Source organism: Rhododendron vialii, chromosome 6a, assembly GCF_030253575.1.
Source record: "Rhododendron vialii isolate Sample 1 chromosome 6a, ASM3025357v1".
Taxonomy (NCBI): Eukaryota; Viridiplantae; Streptophyta; class Magnoliopsida; order Ericales; family Ericaceae; genus Rhododendron; species Rhododendron vialii.
In genome coordinates this window covers 14,762,931-14,784,312 of record NC_080562.1, presented here as the reverse complement: position 1 = coordinate 14,784,312, position 21,382 = coordinate 14,762,931, and the positions used below count along the sequence as shown (strand labels likewise).

General features: G+C 41.4%; 1 protein-coding gene across 1 annotated transcript; it reads left to right on the top strand.

Annotated features, from left to right (window-relative positions):
* The first annotated feature begins 8,452 nt into the window (after positions 1 to 8,452).
* LOC131328430 (uncharacterized) lies at positions 8,453 to 10,048 on the top strand. The gene is made up of 2 exons (XM_058361377.1): positions 8,453 to 8,788; positions 9,551 to 10,048. The coding sequence occupies exons 1-2, from the start codon at positions 8,453 to 8,455 to the stop codon at positions 10,046 to 10,048; spliced, it is 834 nt and encodes a 277-aa protein (XP_058217360.1).
* Positions 10,049 to 21,382: the final 11,334 nt, after the last annotated feature.

Below are 21,382 nucleotides of genomic sequence, written 5' to 3'. Positions count from 1 at the left end.
GCTTAGAAAAAATATCCAGGCTCACAGATGTAGCACAACTACGTAATCTACAAAAGTATAACTCACCTAATAGATATCCCAAGGGAGAATCAAATAAGTGTCCCCTTTGTTTGCACGCAAGCAAAGTACACACTTAGGGGAGTAAGACGTAGTATAACTATGCAATAAAAAAGAACAAGAAGCTCTAGATAGAATTCCTAGCTTCCAAACTTGGTACCATAAAGAAGGACATGAAATGGCAAAAGTTTATATGCATAAGAAAACTGCCATAGCATAAAGTGAAAGCATCATTCCATTTGAAATGGCACCTGTACCTGTCATGTTATCCAAAAAGAGACAGCCTTAAAAAGGCCCCAAAACATGATCTCATTGAGATCATCCACATCAACTATCAAGAAAAGTTTTGAAGTCACCTAACCAAGCAGGAGTCAAGGCCAAACCAAACGGCCACTCCCAAAGAAACACAATTAAAAGTGCGAAAGTACTAAAACGTGTTTAGTTACAGACCCGAATTGAGTTAAAAGTTTCTAAAAAGGCCACCTAAAGGCCAAGAGTTGGAACTTCAGTTGCCTGCCCATCACCAGATGATGGGCCAGGAGGTGTTGCAGGTGGACTAGGAGTTTCGAGAGAAAAGGAGACTTTTTCCGGAGTTTGGAGAATGGATGCTATTGAAGAGCTCGGGACAGATATGTCTTTGGACACCGCATCATTGCCTTCTTCCTCCTATTTCTGTCCCCCGTCAAGACCAGAGGGCCCCTCTTCATCATCAACTTCAAATTTGGAAAAATCCAAATTCGGAAAAGCTAAGGCTGCCCGGCTCCTCATAGCTTCAAACCCATCAAAATACTGTTGGGTGATGTACTGACGATACTCAGGGGACTGTAGGAAGAGCCCAATGGCTTCCTTGCAAGCATTCCTCACATTTTCCAACATCCCCAGGTTCATGGTCCTATACTTCTCCATGCCATCTCCACATCCCATTCGGAAATCTTCTGCTCCAAACTTCGAGCAATGGCCACGGCAACGTCCCTCTCCTCCTCCAAGCCTCTCTTCGATTTAAGGGCAGCATCTCTTTCTTCAGTCACCTTCTTGAGTTCCTCATTCATAAGAGCACCCTGCTTTGTGAGTCTCATGTGCATCAGTGAGAGTGATTATCTGCTTCCCCAGGCTATGGCTTTGGGAGGCAAGATAACGGCCACGAGCCACGGTCAACAAAAAGAGAAGGAAAAGTCAACAAAGGAGGCACAAAAATCATCAATCAACAAATTGATAAAAAGGGTATACTATGGCCAACTCGACCAACATTTGCTCCCCAACGACCTGGAGAGACATCTCCGCCATCAAATCCTTATCAGCTGCACTTAGTAGCCCGGAAGCACGCTTAAGAGCCTCTTGATAGTCACCCAACACGCAGGGGGCCAACAGAAGCCTTCATCTTCTTGGCAGGAGGGGTACCCCCCACAATTGCACTCCTCGCCTTCCTTTTTGATTTCTCAGCTTCCTCCTCAACAAACGGCTCAACCACTAAGTCCGCAGAAGGGGCGACAAAAAGGTCAACATCTAGGAAGCTATCAACACTCAGCTCCTTCTGAAGACAGCAGCTCTTCCTTTTGGGAGCTACGGCCCCAGATGATTGCTTTGCTCTCGCAGCTTTCAATTGGGCCAACAAGGTTTTGTCCATTTTTGGTGCCCTAACTTTGTCCTCACTTTCCTCCTCTGAAAAGGAAAGAAATGAAAGCAATATAAAAGTCAGCTAAAAAGCATAATGCCAAATAAAAAATAGAAACTACCTCTAGAGAGTGCTTAGGCCTCACGAGTGGTCTCTGGGCCCAACAAATAGGTGGCCAACGACTTTGGAGTTACAAGTAACTCCCAGCTTTGAACTACGTAGCTTCTGGCTTGATGAAGCTCTGCTTCCAAAGCAGGACTGAGAGGAAAAGGAGCTCTAGCTACAAAAATAAGGGAAGATCCATAAATATATGAATCGGTTCATAAAGTTACAAAATTGAAAGAAAAGTAGCTTACAATTTGTGATGGGGACCCCCCACCTACTTGGGATCCGAGGAAAATATGTCCCAACCTCCCAATCAGGAAGCTCCCAACCTCCCAATCAGGAAGCTCCCAACCATCACCACCAACAAAGAAGAACATATCTTTCTAATTTTTATTCAATGTAGGGAGCTCTGTGACTAGCTTCTCCTCACCAAGCCTCTTTGAGAAGTAATACCACCCAACACCACCTGGGGCTTCCTTAACAGAAAATTGGTTCAAGAAAGGCCTCTTCGTCAATGTAACAACTCCGATTTTTCATTCAATAAAAATCTCGTTGTTATTCGAAATTTCTTAATTTCTCTTAATTGCTCGATGGTTTTCTTATTGATTCCTAGTAGTTTGTATTCAAGCAATTGAAACGGCTTATCGCCGTATTCCTCGACTAGAAACCCTAATTGCCATGCGTAGTCAATTTCCAACCAAATAGTTGGTATAACCAAACTAGTTAACCATTTAGTTACCTTTCAACCATTAACCATTGGACAATAATTGTTAGGGTAATCTTTACCCATTGGACAATAGCTTTCCCATTATTATATCTTGTTAGTACATATATATATACACATGTGTATTTGCCACATGCAAAAGGACATGTAGTCTTTTTATAAGGCTTAATTTATTAATTAAGGAACCAGTCCTTTATTACCCATTGGTCAATAGGTTAGTCTTGCCGACCAAGTACTAGGCCTATTAAACTAATCTTTTATTAAGATTCCCGAGAGTACAAAGTACACTATTATATTAATTAAGTACTAGTACCTTTTGTATTAGTTTTATGGGAGAATCTTGACCTTTTCAACCCTAGAATCTTGTACTTAGGTACTTACTTATATATTTTTAGTATTAGTCTTTCTTAGTACATATATATGTGGGTGAGAGAGAGAGAGAGAGGAGAGGAGAGAGGCCGAGAGAGAGAGGGAGGAAGAGGGAGAGAGAGAGAGGGAAGGAGGAAGGAAGAAGAAGAAGATGGGACTTGTACCTTGTTGTTCTTTCACCTTTTCAACTTTTGGGTTGAATATCTTCCAAATCCATCACCTTTTATCCTTCAATTATTCTTTAAACACCAAATCTTGTACCATTGTCTCCTTTCCGTCCAACAAATCTTCCAAAAACTCATCCTTGGTACTAAACTAGCCATGCAAGCCTAAAACTAGGTGGTTAGTGTGCAAGCAAGCCTTAACTTCACCCATCAACCTTTCAATCAACCATGACAAGTCAAAGAAAAGTGAGAGAGATAGAGAGAGAAAGAGAGAGAATCGGCTAGAGAGAGAGAGAGGGGAGTCTTGACCTATAAATAGAAGCTCACTCCAAGCTTTGAACTCACACCTTCAACCATTGCTCCAACTTCTCTCTAGAAATTCTAAGTGTTCTTAGTTCTAAAGTTCTTATTTTCTTGTGTTCTTGAGAGTTCTTGAGAGAAACTACCAAACCACTTCCAAAACCACCACTAGATCTTTAAAGAAGGTTAGTTTAGTTAGCAAGTTGTTTCTAGGAAAAGAAAGTACATCTCTTTTCCTTTCGAAGCAAACCGAAGCCGTTACGCCGCCAAATTCCAAAACCGAAGACCAAATTCTTCGTAGCCGACTACCGCCAAGAAGTAAGGTAGGAATCCTAGCCCATTCACTCTATGTATAGTATAGAATCGTATGATGGAGATTAGGATGTCATTAATTCAAGTAGGAGTAACTTTGATCGTTATTTCCATAATAAATAAGGTTATCTATGTTTGGAATGTTTGAAATGCATGAAGATTTGTAAACTTATTTCGCTAATGGAAGTTTGAGCATGTTGGAATAATCAACTTTTAACTTCGAATAAACATATGTTGTTTTGAACTTCCCACAAAAGAACAAAGAACGGTTTTTGAAAGGTAGAAACTAATCGCTTGTTTAGAAGTATTCGTATTTTGATCTTTAGGTTGGTTACGAGTATGCATACATGAATTGCTTGTGGTATAATATTGAGTTGGATGATCTTGTTAGATTAAAGATTACAATGAATGATGTCGTATGTGAAAAGTCCTACCGTAGAGTCAATGCATGAAAACGAGACACGAAAATCAAGAAAGTAGAAACATGACACCTAGGGTGTGGTTTATGAAAAGGTGTGTTTTGAAAAGGTTGAAATGTTTTGGAAACCGCAATGTGGCCGGACGTGGTAGCCCATTGTGTGGTGTGTGTTTTGTGTGCCAATGGGAACCTGGGACGGCGGAACCATTGTGAGGATACTCGGGAGACCGAAATGGCGGAACCGAGGTTGGGTGTGTGCTTGGTTATCCACGGAGAGGAGCCAATGGAATGTGTGCCAATGGGAACCCGGGACAGCGGAACCATTGTGAGGATACTCGGGAACCCGGAACGGCGGAACCGAGGTTGGGTGTGTTAAAAACAATTTTTGCAAAGGTGATACGGTTATGAAATGTGGAAAATGTTGACATGGTCTACGAGGAGTCGCGTAGGAGAAACTCACAAATCTTGGACACCAACGTTGATTGATTTTCGAATATGGATGTGTCATGGTTAGTTAATTTGACTTGATAAGCATGCACTATGTGGAAATTATTGACTATATGATGTATTGTTGTAAGTTAAGGGTTAGAGGGTTTGGATTATTCTATTGAGCGTTGTAGCTCACGGTGTTGCCTTTTTGGTGACCCTGACCTATTATATTGGTGGCGACGCCGGTATAATATGTCAGACCTCATAAATGAACAGGGTGAACTTTACACCTTGGAGGCCTTTGGAGCCAAAGAGCTAGCCCGGATGGAGGAACAAGCGGAGCAGTAGTTAGGAACGTTAGTTCCCTTCCGTTTGTAATAAAAGTACTACTTTTAAGCTTTGTTGTAATAAAGAGCCCGACTCAGTTTATTTTTCAATAAAATTTCTTATTTAACGTACCCAAAATTCGGGGCGTTACAACTTGGTATCAAAGCTTTAGGTTCAAAACCTCGGCCATGGGTAGAATGGGTTGAACCACGAGATAAGTGTGACCGTTGCACAAACGTGAATTGAGTTTAAGTTTACCGTCCCAAATTGGGTGGAATTCTGTCAAAACAATCTTCGGATTGAAGCAAGGCACGAAAATTGGCAGTATGGCCGAGCTGGGAATTCCCGAGCAATTGGATGATGACTTAAATCAAGAATCGAATGTGGAACGTAGAAACCTGAAAAGTTTTCTCTAAGTTTTACTAAAACTTCCTTTCAAAACTTGACTAATAGAACTCTTTCCTTGTAGATGAATCACTTAAGCCCCTACCAAGTCAACCTGCTAGCCGAAGCACACCATCTTGCAAGTACCTTAAGGTCAATGACGAACCAACTAATATGAGATTCTTACTTTCCATATGCCTTTCCCTACACCAATGACTACTATCAAGAACATGGCACTATCATACTTTCCGAGGAAGAGGATGATGCCGAAGCAGCACCCGTCCTAGTCCAAATAGCACCGCCCAATGATGTGGAATTCCTAATTGAGGGAAATGAAGAGAACGATGCTGAAGCAGCCCTCGCCCAAATTTCAATGATACCACCCATCAACATGATCGCGGGAGAACCCGAAGAGGAACCCGAGGAAGATCCGGAAGAAGATCTTGAGGAAGAACCTGAAGAGGACCCCGAGGAGTTCAACGACCCCCCAATAAACGAAGCAGATTGGCAGCACTTGATGCAAGGACCAGATCTCGATGCGTCGTCCGACGACGAAGACTTGGAGAATTGGGAAGATGAGGATGGAGAGTCTGACGAGGAGGAAATGGCATTCCTAGGAGCAGAGCCCGAGGTCATGGATATAATTTCTGACTCCGGAGATGTGCCACCACCACCTTTCAAGACCGACATAGGCGCATATCGGGTGAAATTTCCTAGTATTTTCTAGAATAGTTAAGAAGGCTTAAGTAGTAGTCGGACCCCTTCGATGTAATCAATTCTAGTAGGAAGCTGTGGCTAGTAAGCCTTCTATGTTGTACTTGTTATTTAAGTAATGAAAGACTTGTGTTCTCTATTAGACATGATCACTGTTAATGTATAATTATATGCGTGCGATTACCTTCTGCCATCTTAAGTCTAATATATAACTTTCCTTATTGTAGATATGGATTGCCGTACCTTTGCCACCTCAATCACTATAGCAGACCTGCTGTACTACAAGACCTTGCTAGCACCCGAGAGCCCCATTTTCATCCCACACTTGGGAGTCCGCGACCCCGAGACCGGTGAACAGTTATACAAGATAGTTGTGATGACACCCTTCACCAGTGAGGAGCAGTACTTGACACTCGATCCTCAGGACTCACCGCTTAGGGAGCTTGCTGAGAAGATTCGCCGAGAAGGAGAGTGTTGGCTCGAGATCAGAGAGAAGGAGTGGATGGAGCAGCTAAGAGAGTTATTCGGACTCATTCCACCTCGTTAGTAGAATAGTAGTATTAGAATAAGATTCTGATAGCTTGAGTTGCCCTTGAAGCACTAAGGCTAGAAGGACCATATAGTAGGATCGTCTCAACTTGTATTAGGAATCTTGTTTTCAGTCTACTTGTTTTATAGTAGAACTCTATGCTTATGATTGTAATTTCTTGCTTATCTATGAAAAGCTTACTTCTGTTTTAAAAATACTGTTGCATATTATTCGATAAATTGTGAAAATTTTTAAGTAGACTAAACCGCCCCTTTACAATTTTTACTCGTAGATGGTGAACCGACGCAGTGGACTAGGATACGAGAATGGTGAATCCTCTAACACTAACACCGACCTAGCTCAAATCATGCAAGCACTTGTAACTGCCTTGAATGCTAACCGCCATAACCAAAATCGCGATGATGGACCAATGACCCGAACCCGGGCAATGAATGAATTTTGTAAGCGCCGACCCCCGACCTTCAACGGAGATCCTAACCCTACCATGGCTGAAGCCTGGCTGAAAGAAACCAAGGTGATCCTGGACACCTTGGAGATCACCCGGAACGGAGACCGTGTGGCCTTAGCCACTTACCAGCTGAAGGGAGAAGCTCGTTACTGGTGGGAGTTAATGGAGACCACCCATGCCATAGCCACCATGACATTTGCCGAGTTTGAAACCCTATTCCTCGACAAATACTTCCCTACACCCCATTCGCCTAGCCAAGGAGCAAGAATTTATGAACCTGAAACAAGGGACGATGACCGTAACCCAGTACGCGGCCAAATTTGAAGAGCTATCCCGTTACGCCCCGACCGCTATGGCAACCGAAGACAAGAAGGTAAGAAGATTCGAGTGGGGGCTGACTACCGCTTGAAGGGCCGTAGTGGCACAAGCCTTTACCACCTATAATGGTGTGGTTCAATGTGCTCTCCGCCTGGAAAGCGAGGAGGCTGATTTCAAAACTCGATGGAGGAAGACAATGGGCAACACTGGCAGGCCAATCCGAACCCAGCCACCCAACAACAACTGCGGACCCTACCCAACCAAGCCTTTCACCCCAGTGCAAAACAACCAACCCTGGAGGACTGCTGCATCCTGGCATGGTGAACCACAAAGGGGCAGCCAGAACAGAGCAATGGTTCAGTGCTTCAACAGCCAGGCTATGGGTCACTACAAGCGTGAGTGCCCCCAGCCCTAGAAAGAGAGGAATGGGAGCTTTGGGAATCAAAAGACTCAACAGCCCGAGCAGGCCAGCTTTGTGAGGCAGAACCCTGGAGGTCCAACACAGCAGCTGAACAGACAGAACAAGGGGAAGCAGCCCTTGGGAACCCAGCAGAACACTGGAGGGCGCATCTTCACACTACGAACTGAGGAGCAAGAACAGGAATAGGATCCCTCGGTGATCCAAGGTACGCTACTATTGTACAGCACCTGTGTACAAGCTTTATTTGATTCTGGAGCATCGTATTCGTTTATATCTACTACTTGTGTAACTACCCTAGCACAAGAAACGGAACCCTGAGCAAAAGTATGAAAGTAGTATCACCAATGGGAGGGAGCATAACTGTTAATCTAGTATGTAGAGGGTGCGAGTTAGAAGTAGCCAACCTGCGCCTGACTTGAGATCTTAGAATGATCGACATGGTGGATTTCGACGTAATTTTGGGCATGGACTGGCTATCAGCTCACCGAGCAGTCATAGACTGTCATCAGAAGACAGTGACGGCCTACACTCCGGAGGGAACTCCTTTCCGTTTTAAGGCGGATATAGAAGCAGCGAGTTCGACAACGAAAAGATCTAGGTGGCAGAATCAACTATTTGGATGGCTAGCTAGCCTCCAAATGGAAGAAACTGACAGGATGGAGTTAGGATTACCTCACATCGTGTGCAAATACGCCGATGTTTTCCCTGAGGAACTTCTTGGCTTACCACCTCCAAGAGAGATAGAATTCTCCATAGAACTTCAACCAGGAACGGCCCCAATCTCGATGGCGCCATACCGAATGGCCCCGACCGAACTAAAGGAGCTCAAGACCCAGTTACAGGAGCTGTTGGACAAGGGATTTATCAGGCCGAGTACTTCATCGTGGGGAGCGCCTGCTCTGTTCGTGAAAAAGAAGGAAGGGACGCTGCGATTATGTATCGACTATAGGAAGTTGAATCAAGTCACAGTCAAGAATCGGTATCCGTTGCCTAGGATCGATGACCTTTTTGATCAATTAAGGGGAGCAACCTGTTTCTCAAAAATCGATCTCCGATCAGGCTATCATCAATTACGGATTCAAGACGAGGATATTGCCAAGACAGCTTTTCGTACCAGATACAGCCACTACGAGTTTGTAGTGATGCCATTCGGGCTGACCAATGCTCCGGCAGTATTCATGTGTCTCATGAACAAGATCTTTCAACCATACTTAGACAAGTTTGTAGTGGTGTTCATTGATGATATATTGATATACTCTGCCAACAAGGAGGAGCACGAAGAGCACCTTCGGATAGCGCTACAAGTACTTTGAGATAACCAACTCTATGCCAAGGCAAGTAAATGCGACTTTTGGCTAGAAGTGGTTAAGTTCTTGAGACATGTAGTATCCAAGGAAGGGATTGCAGTGGACGAAAGTAAGGTCGAAGCAGTGCTGAACTGGAAACAACCGACCTCAATGTTCGAAATCAAGAGTTTCCTAGGATTGGCTGGGTATTACCGAAGATTCATCCCGGACTTCTCAACCTTGGCCAAGCCAATGACCAAGTTGACTCAGAAAGGAGTGAAGTTGGATTGGAATGAAGCCTATGAGAAATCCTTCCAAGAATTGAAAAAGAGACTGACCAACGCACCGGTACTTATCATCCCTGAACGAGGGGTAGATTATACTGCTTATTGCGACACTTCGAGAGATGGCTTGGGATGCGTGCTGATGCAGAATGGGAAGGTCGTAGCCTACAGATCTCGACAACTTCGACCGCACGAGAAGAATTATCCTACCCATGACCTAGAATTGGCCGCAGTAGTGTTCGCCCTCAAATCCTGGTGATACTACGGGTGGGGAGAAAATTTCAAAGTTTTCACCGACCATAAGAGCCTCAAATACTTGTTCACTCAGAAGGAGTTGAACCTGAGGCAGTGCCAATGGATGGAATACTTGGAGGACTACAAGTTTACGCTCCAGTATCACCCCGGCAAGGCCAACGTGGTAGCTGATGCTCTGAGTCGAAAGGACAGAGCACAGAAGGTCAAGACTGCCATCAAGGAATGGGAGATGGTGGACACCCTTAATGAGTTCAACCTACGATCATCATCGGAGAACGGAAACGCTCGACTGTACGCTCTAGTGACGGAGCCAGCACTTCTTCAGGAAATCTTACTAGCCCAAACCTTCGAGCAGAATTGTGAGTTCGTTCGGCATCGAATCCGAGAAGGAAAGGCGGTGCCAAGATGGACTATCGAAGAGAATAACAGCCTGAGATTCAAAGGAAAAGTATTCGTGCCTAATGTTGGAACCCTTCGAGAAGACGTACTCCCAGTAGCTCACCATTCGAACTTCGCAGTTCACCCTGGCGGTACAAAAATGTATCACGACTTGCAAAGAACGTATTGGTAGGAAGGAATGAAGAAGGATGTAGCACGGTTCGTATCTACCTGTTTGGTGTGTCAACAAGTCAAGGCCGAGCATCAGAAACCTGGAGGAAATCTCTAACTCTTACCAATACCGACCTGGAAGTGGGAGCACATCTCAATGGATTTCATGACGGGACTGCCACGTCCAACACAGCCATCTGGGTGATCGTAGATCGACTCACCAAGTCTGCACATTTTCTGCCTGTCAAGATGACAGAAAACGTGGAGCAACTGAGCCTGTTGTACATTCGAGAAATCGTACGCCTCCATGGAGTACCAATCTCGATAGTATCTGACAGAGACCCATGTTTTGTATCACACTTTTGGAAAGGATTACAGAAAGCATTGGGGACGGACGTAAGGCTTAACACGGCTTTCACCCATAAACAAATGGACAAACGGTGAGGACTATTTAGACCCTGGAAGATATGCTGAGAGCCTACGCCTTAGATTTCTCTGGGAACTGGGAGCAGCATTTACCGTTGGTGGAGTTCGCCTACAACAACAGTTATCAAGCAAGCATCGGGATGGCACCATACGAAGCTCTATACGATCGACCCTGCCGATCTCTAGTCTGTTGGACCGATGCTGGGGAAACAGGATTGATCGGGCCTGACATAGTACGAGATACCACGGAGAAGGTCAAGACTATCAGACAGAGGATCCAGACCGCTCAAAGCCGACAGAAGAGTTATGCGGATAAAAGGAGCCGACCTTTGTCTTTTGCAGTAGGAGACCATGTATTCCTGAAGATCAGACCAAAGAAGGGAGTTATCAGATTTGGGAAGAAGGGGAAATTGTCTCCACGCTACATCGGACCATTTGACATCGTGGAAAAGATCGGGAAGGTTGCATACCGCCTGGCACTGCCACCCCAGCTGGACCGAGTGCATAACGTGTTTCACGTTTCCATGCTTCGCAAGTATCTAGCCTTACCCACCCATGTTCTCAATTGGGAAGACATCACCATCGAAGAAGACGCGACATACGAAGAGGAACCGATAGAGATTCAAGACCGAAGTGAGAAGACTATCCGAAACAAGACGATTAAGTTGGTACGTATTTTGTGGAAGCAACGCGGTTCTAGAGAAACCACATGGGAAAGAGAAGAAACCATGAAGGCAAAATACCCTCATTTGTCTGAATCTTAGCATCCACCTAATTTCGAGGACGAAATTGTTTAAGGGGGATAGGTTGTAACAACTCCGATTTTTCATTCAATAAAAATCTCGTTGTTATTCGAAATTTCTTAATTTCTCTTAATTGCTCGATGGTTTTCTTATTGATTCCTAGTAGTTTGTATTCAAGCAATTGAAACGCCTTATCGCTGTATTCCTCGACTAGAAACCCTAATTGCCATGCGTAGTCAATTTTCAACCAAATAGTTGGTATAACCAAACTAGTTAACCATTTAGTTACCTTTCAACCATTACCCATTGGACAATAATTGTTAGGGTAATCTTTACCTATTGGACAATAGCTTTCCCATTATTATATCTTGTTAGTACATATATATATACACATGTGTATTTGCCACATGCAAAAGGACATGTAGTCTTTTTATAAGGCTTAATTTATTAATTAAGGTACCCGTCCTTTATTACCCATTGGTCAATAGGTTAGTCTTGCCAACTAAGTACTAGGCCTATTAAACTAATCTTTTATTAAGATTCCCGAGAGTACAAAGTACACTATTATATTAATTAAGTACTAGTACCTTTTGTATTAGTTTTATGGGAGAATCTTGACCTTTTCAACCCTAGAATCTTGTACTTAGGTACTTACTTATATATTATTACTATTAGTCTTTCTTAGTACATATATATATACATATATATGTGGGTGAGAGAGAGAGAGAGGAGAGAGAGGCCGAGAGAGAGGAGAGGAGAAAGAGGCCGAGAGAGAGGGAGGAAGAAGGAGAGAGAGAGAGAGGGAAGGAGGAAGGAAGAAGAAGAAGATGGGACTTGTACCTTGTTGTTCTTTCACCTTTTCAACTTTTGGGTTGAATATCTTCCAAATCCATCACCTTTTGTCCTTCAATTATTCTTTAAACACCAAATCTTGTACCATTGTCTCCTTTCCTTCCAACAAATCTTCCAAATACTCATTCTTGGTACTAAACTAACCATGCAAGCCTAAAACTAGGTGGTTAGTGTGCAAGCAAGCCTTAACTTCACCCATCAACCATGACAAGTGAAAAAAAAGTGAGAGAGAGAGAGAGAGAGAGAATCGGCTAGAGAGAGAGAGAGGGGAGTCTTGGCCTATAAATAGAAGCTCACTCCAAGCTTTGAACTCACACCTTCAACCATTGCTCCAACTTCTCTCTAGAAATTCTAAGTGTTCTTAGTTCTAAAGTTCTTATTTTCTTGTGTTCTTGAGAGTTCTTGAGAGAAACCACCAAACCACTTCCAAAACCACCACTAGATCTTTAAAGAAGCTTAGTTTAGTTTGCAAGTTGTTCCTAGGAGAAGAAAGTACATCTCTTTTCCTTTCGAAGCAAACCGAAGCCGTTACGCCGCCAAATTCCAAAATCGACGACCAAATTCTTCGTAGCCGACTACCGCCAAGAAGTAAGGTAGGAATCCTAGCCCATTCACTCTATGTATAGTATAGAATCGTATGATGGAGATTAGGATGTCATTAATTCAAGTAGGAGTAACTTTTATCATTATTTCCATAATAAATAAGGTTATCTATGTTTGGAATGTTTGAAATGCATGATGATTTGTAAATTTTTTTCGCTGATGGAAGTTTGAGCTTGTTGGAATAATCAACTTTTAACTTCGAATAAACATATGTTGTTTTGAACTTCCCACAAAAGAAGAAAGAACGGTTTTTGAAAGGTAGAAACTTATCGCTTGTTCAGAAGTATTTGTATTTTGATCTTTAGGTTGGTCACGAGCATGCATACATGAATTGCTTGTGGTATAGTATTGAGTTGGATGATCTTGTTAGATTAAAGATTACAATGAATGATGTCGTATGTGAAAAGTCCTACCGCGGAGTCAATGCATGAAAACGAGACACGAAAATCAAGAAAGTAGAAACATGACACCTAGGGTGTGGTTTATGAAAAGGCGTGTTTTGAAAAGGTTGAAATGTTTTGGAAACCGCAATGTGGCCTGACGTGGTAGCCCATTGTGTGGTGTGTGTTTTGTGTGCCAATGGGAACCCGGGACGGCGGAACCATTGTGAAGATACTTGGGAGACCGGAACGGCGGAACCGAGGTTGGGTGTGTGCTTGGTTATCTGCGGAGAGGAGCCAATGCAATGTGTGCCAATGGGAACCCGGGACGGCGGAACCATTGTGAGGAATACTCGGGAACCCAGAACGGCGGAACCGAGGTTGGGTGTGTTAAAAACGATTTTTGAAAAGGTGATACGGTTATGAAATGTGGAAAATGTTGACATGGTCTACGAGGAGTCGCGTAGGAGAAACTCACAAATCTTGGACACCAACGTTGATTGATTTTCGAATACGGATGTGTCATTGTTAGTTAATTTGGCTAGATAAGCATGCACTATGTGGAAATTATTGACTATATTGTTGTAAGTTAAGGGTTAGAGGGTTTGGATTATTCTATTGAGCGTTGTACCTCACGGTGTTGCCTTTTTGGTGACCTTGACCTATTATATTGGTGGCGACGCCGGTATAATATGTTAGACCTCGTAGATGAACAGGGTGAACTTTACACCTTGGAGGCCTTTGGAGCCGAAGAGCTAGCCCGGATGGAGGAACAAACGGAGCAGTAGTTAGGAACCTTAGTTCCTTTCCATTTGTAATAAAAGTACTACTTTTAAGCTTTGTTGTAATAAAGAGCCCGACTAAGTTTATTTTTCAATAAAATTTCTTATTTAACGTACCCAAAATTCGGGGCATTACAGTCAAAGAAGTCTGCCCATCTGACATCGCCCCCCATAATGTTGCACAACCTATTAAGAGACGCCAAGAATTGGGTACAATTTGGCCAGGTGCCAGACCAAGAAAACTCAAGATATCCCTCACCATGGTGGGGAAGGGTAGGCGCAAGCCTCCTTCTAGGGCACCAACATAGAGACAAGTCCCATTTTCAACAGTAGAACAAGCCCTCTCAGACTCAAAAGGTTTCCTAAGGGAAACTGATGATGGAATAGAATATCTAACTCTAAGAATGGCCAGTTCTTCATTCGTGATCATAGAAGGGATGTTGGAAGCAGAAAACACGGGATCTCTACGGGAATCCCTCGATGAAGAAACAGGAGGCGACGAGTGTTTAACTTTACTCGACTGGCCTTTGTTGGCCGAAACCCTAACATCTCTCCTACGGCGTAGAGAAATTTCCTCCTCCTCAATTGACTCCTCTGTGTGCAAAATGGAGGAAAAATTTACGAAACCCTCCAACATTAAGGTAACAACGAAGAATCTAGGGTATAAACAGACGGAAAAATAGAAGAGGTCCCAAAAAATCTTGTTTTGAAGAACAAGGGAATATGAGCGAAGTCTTCTATAATGGGGGAATGGAGGTTGATGCAAACGAAACCGATCAACCTAGCACAGATGAACTCCCCTGGAACAACCCACCTAGGGCTTGAAACCTCTACATTAGAAGGAGAATCCAGTTTAAAAAGGTAAAAACAACAGCCGAGGAAGAAGAACGTACCTAAAAGGGACGGGCTCTAAACCAGACGACGAAGAAAGATCGTACGAAAGGAATCACCTGGAGAAATTCGAGTGCTTCTCTGCAATGAATCAATTAGAATGAGGGGAAGCCTAAACGCTGAGCACTAATCCCGAGAAACACTCCCCAGTCCTCATCACACTGGGTTAGCAAGAATTTCGACGCCTGTCCCACGAAGTCACCCTCACATTTAAAACTCTCACAAAAAAAAAAAAACAAGAGCGGTAACCACCATTTAGGTTTTACCAATGATCCCGACTTCCAGGAAAAAGTTGGAGCTTGGGAACATGGGAGTTCTGATAAATATGGAAGACCTAAGTAGGTCAGCACTACAAGAAACACAGACCTGGGGAATGGAAGTTAGCTTTGGCTATACTACCCTAGGAGGTATTCCCAGTAAAATCCCAGGTATGCCAGCTCCGCTATTCAAAAAGGAGCTGGCACAAGGACTAAGGATCAGCTCTACTCCCAAGCTAAGGCGAGATGAGTAATGTTCACGGAATATACTTATCTCACTAAAAGATATCTCAATAAAAAACCTAAGTCCTAAGGGATAAAGGAAAGACGTCGATTGGATAAGCATAAAGCTCTAGTGATATGCATAATCAAAGATAGATAAGGATTCCTAGCTAAGGTGGGACGCACGTTCATTCCTAGCTAAGGCAGGACTCAACATTACTCAAAGAGGTAACCCGGAATCTACAAGATACAGTCCCACAAGGACTCAACCTCCTATCAAAATGCCTATAAATACAATGGTAGAACTCGAACAAAAGGTACACAACCCCTAATCGAGAGTCTCAATTCTCTCACCATATAGCAAATATTCTACTGATTTAGGCATCGGAAGGTGGTTGGCACGCCACCACACCAGTGACTCGAGTTCTTGCTGTGTATTGCAGGACCAGGTCGAAGCTGAAGACAAAACTAATTCATCATATGGGATTTCTGCAAGTAAAACAAAAATGTAAAAGAAATAGTATTGAAAAGGAAGGGAAATTTTCATATAAAACAAGAAAACAAATAGAGAGGCAAGAAAGTTTGCCTAGAACATCCAACGAAGAAGGATTCAATCACATGAATGATTAATATTGAAGAGGTATTTTCCCAAACGTCACTACAAGAAAAAACACCATTCCCGGCTAACGGTTTAGTCGGCAATTGTTAGGATTTTAGTCGGCAAAAGCCTTCCCCGACTAAAAATTTTGATCGGCACATTAGTCGGTGGAAGAGGGTCGGCAAAGGTTGTTGCCGACTAAAAAAAGTTTAGTCGGTAAATATTGGACCATTTGCCGACTAACTGTTTAGTCGGCGAATGTATTACTATTGGTCGACTAATTGTTTAGTCGGGGATCTATAAACTATTTGACGACTAATGGATTAGTCGGGAAATGTTTAATCTATTGGCCGACTAATTAATTAGTCGGGGAATGTGTTATCTATTGGCCGACTAATTATTTAGTCGGGGAATGTGTTTTAATTATCACCGACTAATAGTTTAGTCGGCAAATGTCTTTTCGAATCAACTAATTGTGGCCTATTGGCGACTAAACTTTAGTCGGGAAATGTTCCATACCATTTGGTCATTTCAGTATTTTCTACAAATTTTTTCCACATTATTATTCCCTGTAAATTTCAACCAACAATCATTACATCCATAAAATTGCCAATCTAATGCAATGAATACAAAATAAAAATTCCAAAAAATAAATACAAACTTTCATAAATAGAAGTGTCCACCAAATAGTTAAAAAACAACTTGTATCCAAATTCCTAAAGTGCAAAATAACAACACGCCCACCATGGGAGGAAAATAAAAAAAATCCAAGCTTAGTAACAAAATGTATCCAAACCCCGTGGACCGCAAAATACAAGCACATGCTCCTTCATGTCCATAACCAAAATCCAACTTCGATCTTCATAGTCAATAACCAACATCCTGCGCGATACTCCATTAAAACGCCGTTCCTGTAAAAAACCAAAAAAAAATATTTATGAACTAATGTATCCCATTGCACAAAGCATGAACATGGTAAATACTTACTAATTAGAAGCCATAACGAAAAATTATCTTGACATAAATTATGCATAAAGAAATAACTATAAGATTAGAGCTACACAACCTACAACACGTATAATGCAGCAGTAAAAAAGATGTAGTCACTACAAGAGAAAAGGCCTTTTTCGTCAACCCATTTGCATCAGCAAAGGCACCATTTGCGATGGGAATAGTTTGTGTGTCGGCAAAGCGACGGCAAATGGGGGGTCGCTTTTGGTGGGGTCTCAAAAAGTTTTTTGCATTGGCAAGCACCCGTGGCAAATGGGGGGTCGCTTTTGGTGGGGTCCTAAAGTTTCCTTAGCTAAACATCCACAAGTAACAAATTCCACCAAACAAGAACCACCATAGAAGCACTTTAACCCTAAGTTTCCTTGGCTAAACATCCACACATAACAAATTCCACCAAACAAGAACCACCACAGAAGCACTTTTCACACGTAGAAAATTTTAATAATCTCTATAGCCGATATAACATACAAGACTACTCGCATGCAAGACAATAAATGAAGAGCAAAGAAAAAATGAAGAATTTTCAGTGCCTTTTCATATAGGCATTTGGTCCATAGCTCATGCTCTAATATCTGTAACAAAAACAAATATATTGAAAACAAGAACCTTAAATTGAAAGTTGGTGCATGGTTATCAGTAATTACAAAGTGCATAAGATCAGATACAATGAACAGACCAAAACATGAGCTAGCAATGTGAAACACCAACAGGGACTACTCTAATCAGAACAAGATATGCCAATACCAAGACAAGTCCTTTAACTCCATTGTAAACATTGTACCTTTCAAATCCAGCACCTCATTATACAACTTCCTATTTTTAGCCAGGACATTATGATAATTCTCAGCAGCATCAATTAGTCCCTTAAGCTTCACCCCCGTCCATGTTAAAGGCTTAAAACATGAGGAATGTCATGCCCATAACAAATGCACAAGCTTAAGTAGTAGAAAAATCCAATTTTAAACTCAGTTAAGCACTCCTACCTAAAAGTGATTAAATTCTTCAGAGTAGACCTTTTGTGTCTTCAAAACTTTTTGCTTTATGATATAAGAGGCCACCCTTAGATCCTAAGAAGTTTAGTGGAATGACTTATAGTCACTAACTAAGCAAAGAGGCATTATTAAATAACAAAAGTGACAACTGATACAAACCTGAAAAACTCCAAACTAAGAATCTAAAAAGCTCTTGTAGCTGAGTTCTTTCTTTCTCCATTTGTGTTGTAGATTTTGAAAACACCTCAAGTTCTTTAACTTTATTCCTTGAATTAATGTTCACGTACTTTATTAATGGACAATCTGCCGGAGACCATGGAAGAAGAGTGGCTGCATCAGTTGCTGCACAATATATAAAACACAAGTTAACTACATCAAAGTTAGCCAAGCTAATACCACTCTAAACAAAAACATGCCATCTGTCCTCCAAACAATTTTTAGTTTCATTTCCGTACAGATAATAGGAAAACAATAATAAAAGAGTAGCTAACATTAGATCAATGGTATAAAAAGAAGTCGCAAGATTTTCAGTTTCATTTGTCTCCAGCGAACTCTACATGGAGAGAAGAACTCAAAGAGTAATGGAGTATCCATCTTAATGTAGTATTTAGTTTGTAGCAGAATAAATGGAATGGTCATTCTTACTTTGGACTCTCAATGGAATGGCCATTCACTTAAATTGGTGAATGATGATCACTTAAATGGCCTCAAAACCAACTCAAATAAGGGAAAACAAATGAGTCAGACCATCCAGGAAACAAAAAAACAAAAGGCATCTAGAATTTCCATCTAATTGGAAATGGTTTCCCCATTTTCGATATATGCAAGTAATGAAGATCATGGCAGAGAAAACAATGAAACAAGACCTATTGAGCCCTCATACTTGTTCTCGAATCTCAACTATGTTACCATGGCAGAGAAACGTCCTCATAGAAAATTCCAACAGGGGTCCTTTAGAGTTCCACTACATGCCAACAATGATGTGACGCTTAAACAATCAAACAATAACAAAAAATGTGGCCAATGAATATCCATTCTTTTTCTAAATTACTTAATCAAACCAAACACTCTTCCAAGTTTTGGTGATCATCTGCCCATGTCTTGATCAGTTAACGAACTTTAATCCCTCTCTAAAACAATGTTGGTGCAATAATTTTCACGAATAATAATTAAAGTGATGAATAATTATTGAACGGCCCTCGTACCAACTCAAATAGAGGAAACCAAATTACGAGTAATAAATCGAGTCATTAACCCTTAGTGACATCCCCTCAAAAATCTAAAGCAATCCTTCAATCTCTTCTTGTCCATCGACCATGCCAAACCTTCAATGCTAAAAGAAACAATCAATACACATGCTAACAAACAAACAATGTACTTGTTTGAGAAAGAGAAGGAGGAACCTGAAGAGTTCATACAAGCATATTATATGAACTTTTGGCAAGAACAGGGTGTGAGCAATAGAAATGACGATTTGATGTTGGGGAATGTGGGTGAGATGTGAGTACTCTTCTCACGCACATGGATTGTCAAACAATGGATGGTCAAAAAACAAACTAAAAGAGAACCAAAAAAACACCAAAGAAAAGGATAGAAATGCGTTCTCTGTTTCTCATGCACATGGATTACAAAACAAATTAAACCAAAACCCGTTCAAAGGAAATCAAACTTCAATTACATAAACTAGGACATTTTTTAATGCCCTTACTAGCACATATTTGTTCTTTACTCTAAAGACTCTTAAAGAAGTCTGACAATTGGTTCAAGGACAAATGAACACCACGTCAACACCCAAGAACATACTACATGAACATGACAAAATTCAACTATGCAATTTCAAGGACACTAGCTCTTCCACCCCATCAAAAGTCCTCCAGTTGTATTCCCCTTAAAATCTATGTGCTTGATTAGTATCAAACCAAAAGGCAGCAAAACCAATCATTTTTCCTTTTCTTCCCCATTACAGCCCCCTCCACGATAATAAACACAAAAAATCTATGTGCTCGATTAGTATTAGGCAGTATATTTTTCAAACACTAGTACTCGTCCTTAAAATAACAAACAAATACCAGTTAGATTCCTCTTAACAAGGATATGTCTTTTGGTAAATCCTTCAATCAATTTCAAACTTTTCTTAAAAAAATGAAGGCTGAAATTATTTAACACAAGAAAGGTTATGCCCTAAATTACCCAAATCAAAAAGTTATATGAAAGTAGCAAATCTAATCGCAAACAAGAATCTCCATGAATTGCCCAAAAATTTCGGTCAGTCATGAAAGACCTTTCGTCATAACTGTTCTTCCACATCTTATTTCAATCAAATCTGATAAAAACAGAATTAAGAAAGGGGAAAATCGATCACAAGCTAAAGGCAGAACCTTAAAAAATGGCGTCGAATTGCAATTGTGTGAAACCAAGCACAAGCATCCAACGAGGTTTGTTCTTCCCCTTCAATTCTTGAAATCGTTTCACTCTTTCCAGAAAGTCCCAAATTCCTAATTAAGGAATATGTAAAAAATGCAATATGGCCCTGTTTAGCATCCTAATTAAGGAATATGTAAAAAAAAAAAAAACACACACACACACACACACACACAATAAGCATTGACTCGGTGAACACGTCAAACGTATGGGGAAAAAAATGGCAAATGAACAGAGGACACAAACCACACAATTATCCACCAAGAAAATTCAAGAACTCAACTACTTCAACCAATAAAGAAGAAAAATTTAGCTTCACAAAACCCTAGTCTTACCTGTTCAAAACTCCATTGTCCAAACAAAAATCATTTACGAATTTTCGATAAATCCCGATGGTAAACAATTAGTAAAACAAAGCTTAGTTATTGGGATTTCTTACATGCATACTATAAATTTCTATTCGGCCGATTATAATATAGACATAGAAATCTTCTTAAGAAAACAACAGATTTCAATATCTCAAGCAATCCATTCCAAGACAGTCAAATAAACCCTAGACTACAGAATCATAGAGGATGATTTCCCTCACCTGAATGAGAAGAGGACGGAGGCGGAGGGCGGCGTCCGATAAGATTCGGTGGATGAAACTCGATTTCAAGGAGAAAGGCCGCTTGTTTCGATTGACGAAAAACAAGCATGAGAAGCTTGAGAACTAGGCAGAGGGCGGCGTAAATCAGAACCCATGGTGCAGAGAGAGAGAGAGAGAGTGTGTGTGTGTTTGCAGTAGGTTGCGTGAGCGGAAGTGACGAAGAGAAGAAAGAGGACCTGTACTTTGGGGATGGAGTTTAGATTAGGTGTACACTAGACGGTGTGAAAAAATACATTGCTGACTAAAACTTAGTCGGGAATTACAAAAATACCGCCTAGTTTTTCCCTCGAAAATTTCAATTGCCGCTTAAAAATTTATATTCCCCGACTAAATTTACATTTAGTTTAGTCGATGCATTTCTGATTTTAGATTTTGAGAAAAATATTTTGTGGGCTCTAATTGTTGGTTAATAAAATGATATTTTTCATCTGATCAAATGTCTAACAATACACGATTAACTTCATGTTGCTACAAATAATCTAATTCATATTGTGTAAAAGATAGACGGTTTGGATAGCAAAAAAAAAAG